Raw genomic sequence first — 12,648 nt, 5'->3', positions numbered from 1 at the left:
TTTCCACTCGGGATTAGCTTTTAACAGCTTGAAGATATTTGCCCCAACTGTACTTGTGTGTACGCTCCGCCAAAAGTCACCTTCACAAAATGAAGTAAGACTGGCCTGTTGGGTTCCATCACAGCAAACGACCAAATTCGCCACACGGAGGCAATGCGATTTTGCGTCTTGAGGTTTGTGCTTTTTTAAAGCAGGCTTTACACGTGAGAAGCATGCGAACAACCAACTTTCAGCCTGGTTCATGGGCGGGAATGTCCGTGCTCTAACCTCCTTGACTAATCTGTATTGGACGATAGGCCGTCCTACATAAAAAAAAAAAATGATGCAGGAAATCGTGGCTACGGCATACAAAAAAAGCCTGCGACTTCGGTAACCTTGTGGTCGAACCCCGGACCAGGCGAGGGGCTAGACCGGACGCGGCGGTATGCAGCGCTCGGTTCTCCATCCAGCCGATGCCGGCGTGTCGCGGCCGGCCGCCGTGGCCCCGGGCTGTGGCGTGAGCGGTTCCGTCCGGCGGTGGCGCACCGTCCGTACCGTGGCGGCCGGCCGTCAGCTGGCGGCGGCCGCCGGCGACTGACGGTCCGCCCGGCCGCTTCCAGGTAGCGCCTCCTTCCTGAAGATCTTCGTGCCTCTCTACATGGCCATCTCGCTGTCGCAGTTCATCACCTACCTGCTGACGCTAATCGTCGGGGAGAAGGAGGCCAAGCTGAAGGACGGGCTGAAGCTGATGGGGCTCAGGGACTCCGTGTACTGGTCAGTAGTCACCGCCATCTCGTATGAGGGCTGACGTGCCTGCTGAGCCCGCCCGTCAAACCCACGTCATTCAGGTGCATTGATGACATGCTGTTGTCGGCGTCTGCTGGCGCTGCTGGCCCGTGCGTCGATGCGGCCGAGTTTAATCTATGAATATTGGGCACGGGACCTGCTGCCGCCTGTTCTTGGATAACCTCAGGACCCGTGACAAAGGGCTCTCATGGCCCCAAGTCAGGACACCTGATATGACCCACTCGTCGTGTGTGGTGTGCTGCAATACTGGAAGGGATCGAGTACCATTGTGCCATCAGACCTGATTTATCTATCCATAGTGGCAACACTAAAGATAATGTTGCACGCTGCTGCGTCATTCTCACTCCTTCACGAGGCTGGCGATCCATTACTCGTCAGGGACGCACGCGCTTGGCAGGGCCCTTGGGTGTCCCTCCAGATAGGCTATCAGGTGCGCGGCATTATTTGAGGTATGACTTAGCAGATATTCGTATCGTTTCATGGGCAGGGCCTGAGTGACAGGCACCTTGAGACATCGACGTCGGTGACTCAAATTTGCATTCACCGTCTCCGACGATTGTTGTGTGGAACCCAGAAATGTTTCAAATTGCGGATCTTGCACTCGTATGCATGTTGCACTGCTTGAAAGCTGTCATCTTCGTTACCCTACCATGGGACATGTGCACTGAATACAATCCCGGAACTTTTCATTTCCACGCTAGTAGTGTTCATTGGTATGATTTCCTTTTACCGACACATTTATTTGCCAGAACGCCATTAGTTGTGCGCCGTGAAACCAGTCGGTGTGTCGTGACCAGTGATTCTTGTTGGTTAACACAACACACCAGTATATAGTTGTCTTTTCAGTTGGGGGGGGGGGGGGGGGGGGCGACAGGGTCCAGCCTTCCCAACATTAGTTCCATCCCCCCGCTATTGAGCTAAATCCAGAAAAAACCGTAGACGCGCGCTGTCAGCCGTAGACACGGTGCCAGCCGTGGATGGCGTCAGCCGTCGACGTGGTGTCAGCCCGTGGACGCGGCGTCAGCCGTGGACGTGGTGTCAGCCCGTGGACTTTATGTCAGTCCTGCCCCTGGCTAGAGACAGGAGCTCAGGAGCTTATGGCTTCAGGAGTTCAGCACCGCCGTCATTTGCAGGCCCTGCCACCAAGGCGGTCCAGGCCAGCTGTTTATTCCATGAACCTCTGGCTCCTGATATGCGCTGTCTGTCATGTCCGGGCTCTGTCTTCAGGACCGCCTGGTTTCTGGTATACGCTGTCTACGTGTTCGCCGTGGCCAGTATCTGCATCGGCATCATGTACTTCAGCAAACTGTTCCCGTACTCCGAAAACATCTACATCTACATCATCTACATCTTGTACGGGTGGTCGCTGGTCATGTTTGGCTTCATGCTCAGCCCATTCTTCACAAAGGCCAAGGTACACGCCTATAGTTGGCGACGAGCAGCCACTGACCCAAGTGGCAAGTAAAAGTAGAACACTTGTTACCGCTGCGTGGATGTGACACCGAACTGGCGTATCAATGAAGACGCGTGGGCAGCGAACCGCGCGTTATCATGCCCCGCTATAGACAAGGTCTGGTTTGATAATGCCGACTGGCTGACCCGGCCTTGCGCCAGCTCCTTGTCGTTGTTATGCCGAGGGAGGGCAGTGGCCATGCGCCCGCGCCAGCTGAACGGTCCCTACGCACGAGGTAGTGTGCGACTGGCTCCGCCGCTGAATAACGCCCTCCCCCTGGCTCAGGTGGCCGGCGGCATCGGCAACCTGGCGGTCACCGTCATCTCGCTGCTGTTCCTGCTGCAAGTGTTCATGGATCAGCTGCCGGCGTGGGTGTTCTGGGTGCTCTCGCTGCTCAGTCCCCTCGCCTTCACCTTCGGCATCGGACGGGTGAGCCGGCCGCCGCGGACCGCGCAGCTGTAGGGTCGTACAGGCGGCCGGCCCGACGGGGCTGACGGGCCCACCGTGGGCGGCTCAATCTGATTGTGGGCCGCTCAGTCTGACCTCCGTCGGCTCAGTCTGGCTGTGGGTCGCTCAGTCTGACTGTGGGTCGCTCAGTTTGACCGTCGTCGGCTCAGTGTGACCGTCGCCGGCTCAGTCTGACTGTGGGTCGCTCAGTCTGAGCGTCGTCGGCTCAGTCTGATTGTGGGTCGCTCAGTCTGACCGTCGTCGGCTCAGTCTGACTGTGGGTCGCTCAGTTTGACCGTCGTCGGCTCAGCCTGACTGTGGGTCGCTCAGTCTGACTGTGGGTCGCTCAGTCTGACTGTGGGTCGCTCAGTCTGACGCGTCGGCTCAGTCTGCCTGTAGGTCGCTCAGTTTGACCGTCGTCGGCTCAGTCTGACTGTGGGTCGCTCAGTCTGACTGGGTCGCTCGGCCTGACTGGCGTCGGATCAGTCTGACTGCTGCCTGATCGACGGGCCACTGAGTACGTTGTGCCTGAAGGCCGGGGGTCGATCGTCTGGGGCTGCGCTGGGCTGAAGATCACCGCCTCGTGATGATAGATCTTTCCCTCACACTTCAACCATTTGATCATAACGTTGTCATTGACAAGATGTGATCACCGATCTCGATCTGTGATCTTGCGCGATGCCTGTACCGCACTCATGTCACGATGGCCGAGTGACGCGGCCGCACCCTGTCGCGCCCGGCCGCCGTCTGCGCCCTGTGCTGAGCACACGGCTGAACGCCCGGCCACTGCGTCTGCCACCTACAGGCGGTCGATCTCGACACCCGCAAGATTGGCCTGAACTCAGGCAACGTCTGGGTGGCCGATGGAAGCGTGCCCTTCGGCGGCTGCATCCTCATGATCTGCCTCGACATCCTGCTGTACGCCTTCCTGGCGTTCTACCTCGACAACGTCCTGCCCAGTACGTGACTGCGCGGAGTTTGCTGCCTGGACCCTGCGAGTCCAATTACATCGCTTTTGCGCAAGTGAAACGTCTGCCGTTAAGTAATCACACCCTCCGTCGATACACCCCCAAGGCCACCGAGTTCTTTGACGTAAAGCGCCCCCTGGATTAGTACGCCATGATGCAATCGGTACTGCCGTGCGACCCTTCGGCTCCGCGAGACGGTGCAGTACCTCGCTGTCTGCACTGTCTTTCCTGTCTGCGCTGTCTTACCTCGCTGTCTTTCAGACGAGTATGGCCGCCGCGAGTCGGTGTTCTTCATCTTCAAGAAGTCCTACTGGATGGGCTCGAGCAAGACTATGGTGAGACCGAGACCCATGAGCGGTTGTTCGGTGGCTTGTGAACGCGTCGCACCACACCACCGGGGGTGTTCCTCAAGCGGCGGTGTGCTGTTCGACAGCTGTGGTGTGTGGTGTTCACCTATGTGGTGGTAGAGTCTGTGTTACAGAGTTGTCCAGCATGATGTCTAGACTGAGGTCGCGGCCCAGCCCGTGTCTCCACCCAGCGTGATGTCCCTCTGTGGGGAGGATGGCCAGATGGGGATCTCGGCGTAGCCCGGGCCTCACGGCGCGGGTGTCTAACCCCTCCCGTCTCCCGACCCTCAGCTGCTGCAGGACACCGACTCGCAGTACGTGTCTGTGGATCAGGAGGCCACTAATGCCGACGTGGAGCCCGTGTCAGCCGAGGTCAAGAGCAAGCTGGCGCTGCGTGTGCTGGCACTCAGGAAGGAATTCCACACCAAGAGCGAGACCGTGGTGGCTGTCGACGGTGAGGGGAGGGAAGATGGGCGGGGTGGGGCTCCGGGTGAGAGGAGAGAGGGGGGGGGGGGCGGGCGGCTCCGGGTGGGAAGAGGGAGGGGCGGGGTGGACGGCTCCGGATGAGAAGAGGGGAGGGGCGGGGTGGGCGGCTCCGGGTGAGAGGAGGGAGGGGCGGGGTGGGGGCTCCGGGTGAGAGGAGGAGAGAGGCGGTGCTGGCGGCTTCGGGTGAGAGGAGGGAGGGGCGGGGCGGGCGGCTCCGGGTAGGAGGAGGGAGGGGCGGGGCGGGCGTCTCCGGCACCGGCCGCCTGCCGTCCGCAGCCTGCTCAGAACAGCTCGTGTTCTTCTCTCAGAGCATTTTGGGCAATGGGCTGCACTGGCCGGTGGTAGCGATGACTGTCCGAGCTGCTGTGGTGCGGCGGGGCGCCAGGCCCGGCCTGAGGCACGTCCGTCGCTCTGTCGGTGCGAGGCCCTCCCCGCCGCTTGGCCCGCGTGTGTCGGCCGACCGTATGACGCCTTCGTCCCTCTCCCGCCGCAGACCTGAGTCTGGACATGTACGAGGACCAGATCACGGCGATCCTGGGCCACAACGGCGCCGGCAAGACCACCTTCTTCAACATGCTGACCGGTCTCACCATGCCAACCGGAGGCACGGCCACCATATACGGCCTGGACATCACGTGGGTACCGCCTACACCCGCGCCCCAAACGGGACAGTCCAGGACTGGCCCCAGCCTTGCCTGCCGCACCCCAGCGTGGGGTAGTGCTAACCCTAACGCATCCAACGGTCAGACACGTCTCGCGGCGGCCGGCACAGCTGCGCGTGGAAAACGCGTGTAAGCGGCGGTGCTGGCTGGTGACGGGATGGTGGATTGTGCGTAGATGTCGTGGCGAGAGAGCTGCCGGCGGCGCCGGTCTGCGTAGCCGCCGACGAGCACGGTCAGTGAGCTGTGGCCGCCCGGCTGACACCGGCGCCCGTGTGACCGACAGGGACCCAGCCGATATACGCGAGCTGTGGGGCATGATCGGTCTGTGTCCGCAACACGACATCCTGCTGGACGACCTGACGCCGCGCGAACACCTCGCCTTCCTGGCGATGCTCCGGGTCTGTGCCGCCGTCCGCCACCGGCGCAGAGCCACACCGGCTGCGCTGTCACGCATAGGTTCCGCCGCTGCGCCACTCAGGCTGCTGAAGCACACAGACGGCACCAGAGAACACCGTCTGCCGGTCGGACGCACGTGCTTATTATTTAGACTGACCGAAAGCGCCTGCACCGCAGACAAACAGCCTGCACCGCGACAATTCACGGAGTGAGGTGGATTGAATTGGTTCGGAGTGGGACACGAGATCCGTCTGTTGCAGCCGTGTGTGTTGTCGATGTTCGTGATAACTCAGGTCAGTGTCGCGCGCTTGGTGTGGACCGTGGCTCGAGGGCGGCCGGCGCCGTTCGCTGGCGCTCAGCCGTCAGCCGCAGGGAGTAGCTGCCGACCTGACCTGACCTGACCTGACCGGGGCACCTGCCTCGATCGCACTGACCGGGACATCTGACCTGACCTGACCTGACCTTACCGGGACACCTGACCTGACCTGACTGACCGGGGCCAACCCGACTCCGACAGGGCGTCGCACCCGAGCGTGTGGAGGCCGAGGTCAACTCGACCCTGGCCGACGTCGACCTGAGCGAGAAGGCGGACGAGGTGGTGCGCGGCCTATCCGGCGGCCAGAAGCGCAAGCTCTCGGTCGGTGAGTACTGCGAGCCACGGCCGGGCGGCACCGCGGCCTCCGCTATCCGCGTGTCTCACCAGATTCAGCGGCCGGGTGGGAATCCCGTGGCGCCCTGCGGCGCCCGCCAGCGGCCATCTGAGGACCGGAGCGTGTGTGGTGCGCTGGCCGGTCGACCAGGCTCCTATTGAGACCTCTCCGCAAGCGTCGGTGGGTTCTAGCGGTCCTAGGACAGGCATTAGTCGGGCACCGTCAGACCCCTGACCCCTGCTAACCCCAGTTCAGCGATTGCTCCGTGATCGTAACCCTTGCTAACCCCAGGTCAGGCGCTGATCGGTGACCCGCGCATTGTGATCCTGGACGAGCCGACGGCTGGCGTGGACCCGTACTCGCGCCGGCACATGTGGAGCCTGCTGCAGAGGCGCAAGAAGGGCCGCCTCATGCTGCTCACCACCCACTTCATGGACGAGGCCGACATCTTGGCTGACCGGAAGGCCGTCGTGTCGTCTGGCCGACTCCGCTGCTGCGGCTCCTCCATGTTCCTCAAGAACCGCTTCGGGCTGGGCTACCACCTCACGTGAGGAACCGCTCCGCGTGAGCAACGGCGGTCGACCACCTGGGCGTCCTCCGTACGGGGGAGCGAGGGCATGCGGGCAGCCTCCGTGCGGGGCAGCGAAGACATGCGGGGTGCATCCGTACGGGGCAGCTAAGGCATGTGGGCAGCCTTCCCTGTCTGCAAAATGAATACTGATGTCATGCCACGTCGTCAGTCCCTGTAACCCAGCTGGGAAACTGTCGGGCACCCACATTGAACGTTGTGCTGGGAGACTCTCGGCTTCCTTCGCCACAAACGGCGCGTGACCGTGCTCGGTGCGGCAGGGTCGTGCGGGGCGCCACGGCCTGCGAGGAGGACCTGGACCGGATCGTCGCCTCGCACGTGCCCGACCGAGAGAGCGGCCGCTCACACGGCAACGAGCTGAGCTTCGTGCTGCCCATGGCTTCGGTCAGTAGCGACCGGTGGCACGCGCCCTGTCTGCTGCTCCTGCGCTCATAACCGATGGCACGTGTCCCATTTGCCGCTCCTGCCACTCACGCCACCGTTCCAGCGGACGAATGTGCTCAGGACTGGAAAGAAAGTGGCCTTGCTGAACAAACGTTTGGTGTTTGCTGTCGTGGTCCCGTGTTTTGGGTCATTCATGAGCGACATCGGTACGAATGCATGCTATTCCCTTAAGCTGCCTTGCGTTGTCTTGAGTTGTTAAACGTTGCGTGTGTCGGCTTGTGATGTTTACTTTGTATTCTGAAAGTGTCTTAGTTGTCCACGCAGTGTCAATATTTTCAACCACATTTGCTCAGAACACCCTTTTTGTGGCCCAATGCAGCGGAAGGGTATGGCGTGCCCGTACAACAGGGATGCATTTTTTGGAAAGCTCGTCGGTTTGTTGTACGATATCCCACTGGGAATCGGGCTGAAGCTCATCTAGCCCAAAAGCGGCAGGTGAAATGTTGGAATACGTAGGCATTTAACGGGATGGACTTTGAAAGTTGCGTCGGAATTTGGCCAGCGACCTCCACAGCCCACCAGCCCGCTCAGGTCCCGGCTCGTAGGGCATTTACATCTGTACCTGCTGGATACGTGGCCCACCCGACGAAAGAGGATCAACGTTCTGAGAGAGGGTGGAGCCGGTCCGACCACCGTCAGGGGAGAGAGGGTGGAGCCGGTCCGACCACTGTCAGGAGAGAAGGGATGGTGCCGGCCCGACCCCTGTCAGGGGAGAAGGGATGGTGCCAGCCCGACCCCTGTCAGGGGAGAGGGGGTGGTGCCGGCCCGACCCCTGTCAGGGGAGAAGGGATGGTGCCAGCCCGACCCCTGTCAGGGGAGAGGGGGTGGTGCCAGCCCGACCCCTGTCAGGGGAGAAGAGATGGTGCCGGCCCGACCCCTGTCAGGGGAGAGGGGGTGGTGCCAGCCGGACCACTGTCAGGGGGGACGGGGTGGTGCCGGCCCGACCACTGTCATGGGAGAGGGGTTGGTGCCGGCCCGACCACGTCAGGGGAGGGGGGGGGGGTGGAGCCGATCCGACCACTGTCATGGGAGAGGAGTTGGTGCCGGCCCGGTCGTCCGGACGCAGGGTTTCAGGGCTATGTGTGCTGGCTGCCTACAGGTGAGCCAGTTCCCAGAGCTGTTTGCTGATCTGGAGAAGCGGCAGACGCAGTTGGGCGTCCAGAGCTTTGGCATATCACTCACCACCCTGGAAGAGGTGAGTTTTTCGTCCTGCCGACGGAGGAGGGGGGGGGGGGGGGGGTCACGAACGTCCGATGACAGCCGGTCCGCGTAAGCCTCCATCCGACTGTTGATCTGCCTGGGCTGTCCGGTGATTGGCGGTTAGCCTGTGTCATGCCTGGCGCCGGCCGGCCGGCCTGGTGGTGGCCCCACCCGCTGACCCCCGTCCGCGGCTGTAGGTGTTCCTGCACCTGTCTGAGATGGATCCGGACAGCCAGCTGTCGGCGGCCGGCGAGCGGTCCTCGTTCTCGGCCGGCGGCCGCTCGTCCTGCGACAGCGGCGTCGAGACGGTGCAGCTGGGCGAGCGGGACGCAGCGCCGGTCGCGGCGCCCGCCGTCGCCGTCCAGCCGTCCATCGGCCGCGCCATACGTGCCCTTCTCAAGGTCCGCGTGCTGAACCTGCTCCGTGTCCCGGCCACCATAATCTTCGTGATCATAATGCCGGCGGCGCTGATGGTCGGCGGCTTGATGGTGAACAGGGGCTCGAGCGGCGGCGGTGGCGGCGGCGAAACCACGCTCCGCTTGGGACCTGGTGAGTGGGTCTGTCGGGTGCCTCCCTCTGACCGTGGTCTGTTGTGTCGACCTGGGTCACTCCGCTCGGGACCTGGTGAGCGGGTCTGTCCGGACCCTGCCTTTGACAGTGGTCTGGTGTGTCGGTCTGGGTCACTCCGTTTGGGACCTGGTGAGCGGGTCTGTCCGGAGCATCCCTCTGACCGTGGTCTGGTGTCGGTCTAGGTCGCGCTGCGGCGGACCTCGATATTTGAGAATGCTCCTGCTGGGTACTGCACCCCTGCGCCCGGGGGCGCCGTTTGACCCGGCGGTGTCAAAGCCATCAAAAAGACCGGCAAATCTTCGAATGTCATGCGGCGCAGGCTTAGCCTCAGCCTGGTCAAAGGCGCAGGGTTGGCTGACAGCCAGGCCGATCCCTGGTGCGTCTGAGCACTGGCCGTCGTACCGACAGCGGACAGACGTCCGCCCGCTGCCATCCCCGCAGACATGTACGACGACTACCACCTGCTGTACCACAACGTCTCCGGCTACGATGTGGAGACGGCGGTGCTGGACGGCTGGGCCATGGATTCGCGACCCTACAACGGCAGCTTCCTCTCGCTGGTGGACGACAACCACGCGTTGGCTGGCTTGACGCTGTCGGCCGCCGACCAGGCGCTCGCTGTACTGCATGACCAGGCGCCCCATTCGCCCGCCATCGTACTGAACGCCCTCAACAACGGCCGGCTGAGGTATTGGGGCAGGGTCGCATTCAGCGGCCGAGTCGGGTACCGGGGTAGAGTCAGCGGTCGACTCAGGTACCGGGCAGAGTCGGCGGCCGACTCGGGTACCGGGACAGAGTCAGCGACTGACTCGGGTGCCGGGCAGAGTCAGCGACCGACTCGGGTACCGGGGCAGAGTCAGCGGTCAACTCAGGTATCGTGCAGGGTCAGCGGCCGACTCGGGTACCGGGACAGAGTCAACGGCTGACTCGGGTACCGGGGCAGAGTCAGCGGCTGGCTCAGGTACTAGGTAGAGCACCAGCGGTTGAGCCAGTAATACCAGGATTGGTAGCGGAGTCGGGTCGAAGCGACCAGCTCGAGTTTTCTCCGCGCTGTAGCTTGTTCACGATAGCCTGTAAGTACACCGGCCGCATCGCGAAACAGTCACAGTGCTGGTCGACTTGTGCTGCTCAGAGTGTGGGGAGTCGCGCGCTCCTACATCCTGACACCGGATGGTGTCTGGACACGCGCCACTCCAGCCCGCTGTAACGCCGGCGTCCCCGCGTGGCCTCAGAGCTCTGTTGCAGTCGGCGCACAACGCCTCGTCGCGGCTCACGGTGTTCTCCAAGCCTCTTCTGAACTCGCAGAAGACCGCCTCCTTCGACGGCAGCGTCTTCTCCTCAGCGTTCATGGTCGGCTTCCTCTTCCTGCTGGTGCCGTGCAACATCGCGATCGAGCTGGTCCAGGAGCGGGAGGTGCGTGCTGCCTCTGTGGCCCTGCGTAGTCGTCCATCTCGGTGTGGCCACGGAGCTGTCCGATGTAACCAAGAGAGGGTCTCGCCTCCTGGTCTCACGGGCTGCTGGAAACTTCTTTTTTGCCAAGCATTTGAAGCGGCTATGGGCCTAAAGCATTGTTACCGTTGCTCTCCGTTCTTGCAGGATTTTCCTAACACGCCTTGCCTCATTCTTTTCCACTTCCTGCTGTCTCGCGCCATGCGACACTCTCATCATAGCTGGTAGGGGAACTGGGCTGTCTCTACCATATTACTGGTGTACCGTCACCACTGTTGTGGTCATGTTTCGTCCCCTTTTATAAAACAGTCACGTTATTCCATTTTCCAAGCAGCAGCTATTCCTGACCGTGCCACTATCGCTGGCTATATCTCCCAGTTGGTCGCAGCAGTGCGCATTTCTTGTGGTACTATGTCCTGGCATTACGGCGAACAGCTAGTGCGGAATCGTACTAAGCACGCGTCGTTGGTTCCAGCTGAAGATTCGAAACCAGCTTCGCGTGAACGGCCTGAGCTTCACCACGTACTTCATGTCCTTCTTCATCGTGATGATCACGCTGTTCGTCATTCTGTGGTACGTGCAGCCGAGCCGGGCGTCTCTGGCTCGCTGCCACTCCGCGCCGGAGGCCGGGGCGCGACTGCGGACGGAGCGGTGCCCGCCGCCGCCGACGGCCGTGTCTGCTCCCGAGAGACGCAGCTGCCGCTCGCAGTGGGTCACATCGGCGAGATGTCGCCGTCTCTTGACCTACGTCTTTCCACCGGTCGCCGAGTTCCGGCGACTCGTTCTGCCGTCGACACGCTGTTTTGTCGGACCGTGACGCGTCGTCACGCTCTGCTCTGTCGGGTCGTGACGCGTCGACCCCCTCTGTTCTGTCGGGTCGTAACGCGTCGACCCCCTCTGTTCTGTCGGGTCATGACGCGTCGACCCGCTATGTTCTGTCGAGTCATGACGCGTCGACCCCCTGTGTTCTGTCGGGTCGTGACCCGTTGACCCGCTCTGTTCTGTCGGGTCCGGACGCCGGTGGTCACGCGTGCCTCCCGCCCGGCAGGGCCATCATGCTGATCGTGGTGCAAGCCGCCTCGGTCGAGCTGCTCTCCTCCGGACCTGCGTTCACCATGCTGGCCATGCTGTACCTGGAGTATACGGTGGTCGGCCTGCTCTTCGCCAGCATCTGCTCTTACTTGTTCGACAAGATGGAGACTGCCATGTCCGTTTACCCCAACCTGGCCATGATGTGCGGCATACTGCCGTACATGCTGGTCTCTCTGCTGGACTCACTGGTGCCGGAATCCAACGTGGCCGAGCCGCTTCACTACGTGTTCACCGTCATCGATCCGTTCTACCTGCCCTGCGGGGCGCTCTACTTCCTCTCCAAGGTGAGACGGCTCGGTCGACTGGCGCCGGCGCGGCGCGCAGCACAGCCGCTCCTGGCCGGTGCGTGGGACGCGCCACAGTGCATCTGCGGCCGCACCGGCTTCAGCGCCGGCCCCGGTACGGTGTCGAGCACGGCTAATGAACCCCCGTTGGCCTCCTGCGCTGTGAACTGTGTCGATGTCGGGCGGCGCAGACGAGCGCAGTTCACCGCGTCGTCGAGCTGTGGACCCGCCGGGAGTGACTCCCGCCGCCGCGCGCGCGCCGCTGGCCGCCTCGGCCGCCGTTGCGTGGTGACCAGTACCGCCGCCCCGCGCGTCCACAGACGTACGTGATGGTGAGGCTGCTTGAGAACCGGGCGCCCGACTACAGCGACTACTGGAGCGAACCAGTGTTTCTGGTGCCGATGCTGGTGCAGCTGGTGCAGATTCCGCTGCTCTGGTTCGTCCTGCGCCGCGTCGACGCCAAGAAAAACGGCCTGGACAACATACCGAGCTGTCTGCCGCGCCGGGTACGTGGGCGGCGTGCGCTCTACGGACGTTTTACGCGCCTATGCGGATGCCTTTTACCGGCTTGTGCGCATGCGTGATGGTGTGTGCCATTGCCGCGCTGCCCACTGAAGCGTGTGTCTCTTGCGCTGTCGGACACCTTGGCTGCCACCGCCGACTGTCCACATGGGCTGTTAATCGAGCCTTCCGCCGCTGTTACCTTCTGACCCTCTGTCTTGAATGCTGCCCTACGCTAGTCGTTTGGGTCGATTGGCCCTTCTGGCCGGCCCAGGCCCAGGACCCTGGTGACCGTCCCCGCTGAGTGTCCATGCTGACCGTGCC

At 62.4% G+C, this 12,648-nt stretch overlaps 1 protein-coding gene across 1 annotated transcript in view; it reads left to right on the top strand.

Moving 5' to 3' along the window:
- LOC119099416 (phospholipid-transporting ATPase ABCA1) overlaps positions 1–12,648 on the top strand; it is a 50,884-nt gene that overhangs the window by 23,317 nt on the left and 14,919 nt on the right. The window contains exons 5-22 of the mRNA XM_037222560.1: positions 600–753; positions 2,014–2,200; positions 2,525–2,668; positions 3,492–3,645; positions 3,916–3,989; positions 4,293–4,455; positions 4,981–5,122; positions 5,433–5,547; positions 6,063–6,186; positions 6,487–6,742; positions 7,045–7,168; positions 8,328–8,423; positions 8,626–8,977; positions 9,440–9,686; positions 10,231–10,411; positions 10,923–11,020; positions 11,496–11,823; positions 12,144–12,329. Coding sequence (XP_037078455.1) covers positions 600–753; positions 2,014–2,200; positions 2,525–2,668; positions 3,492–3,645; positions 3,916–3,989; positions 4,293–4,455; positions 4,981–5,122; positions 5,433–5,547; positions 6,063–6,186; positions 6,487–6,742; positions 7,045–7,168; positions 8,328–8,423; positions 8,626–8,977; positions 9,440–9,686; positions 10,231–10,411; positions 10,923–11,020; positions 11,496–11,823; positions 12,144–12,329 — 3,125 coding nt within the window. The remainder of the gene's footprint in view (positions 1–599; positions 754–2,013; positions 2,201–2,524; positions 2,669–3,491; positions 3,646–3,915; positions 3,990–4,292; positions 4,456–4,980; positions 5,123–5,432; positions 5,548–6,062; positions 6,187–6,486; positions 6,743–7,044; positions 7,169–8,327; positions 8,424–8,625; positions 8,978–9,439; positions 9,687–10,230; positions 10,412–10,922; positions 11,021–11,495; positions 11,824–12,143; positions 12,330–12,648) is intronic.

The sequence above is a fragment of the Pollicipes pollicipes genome, unplaced genomic scaffold, assembly GCF_011947565.3.
Source record: "Pollicipes pollicipes isolate AB1234 unplaced genomic scaffold, Ppol_2.1 Scaffold_4740;HRSCAF=5597_pilon_pilon_pilon, whole genome shotgun sequence".
Classification (NCBI taxonomy): Eukaryota; Metazoa; Arthropoda; class Thecostraca; order Pollicipedomorpha; family Pollicipedidae; genus Pollicipes; species Pollicipes pollicipes.
This window is presented reverse-complemented; position numbering and strand designations above follow the sequence as displayed.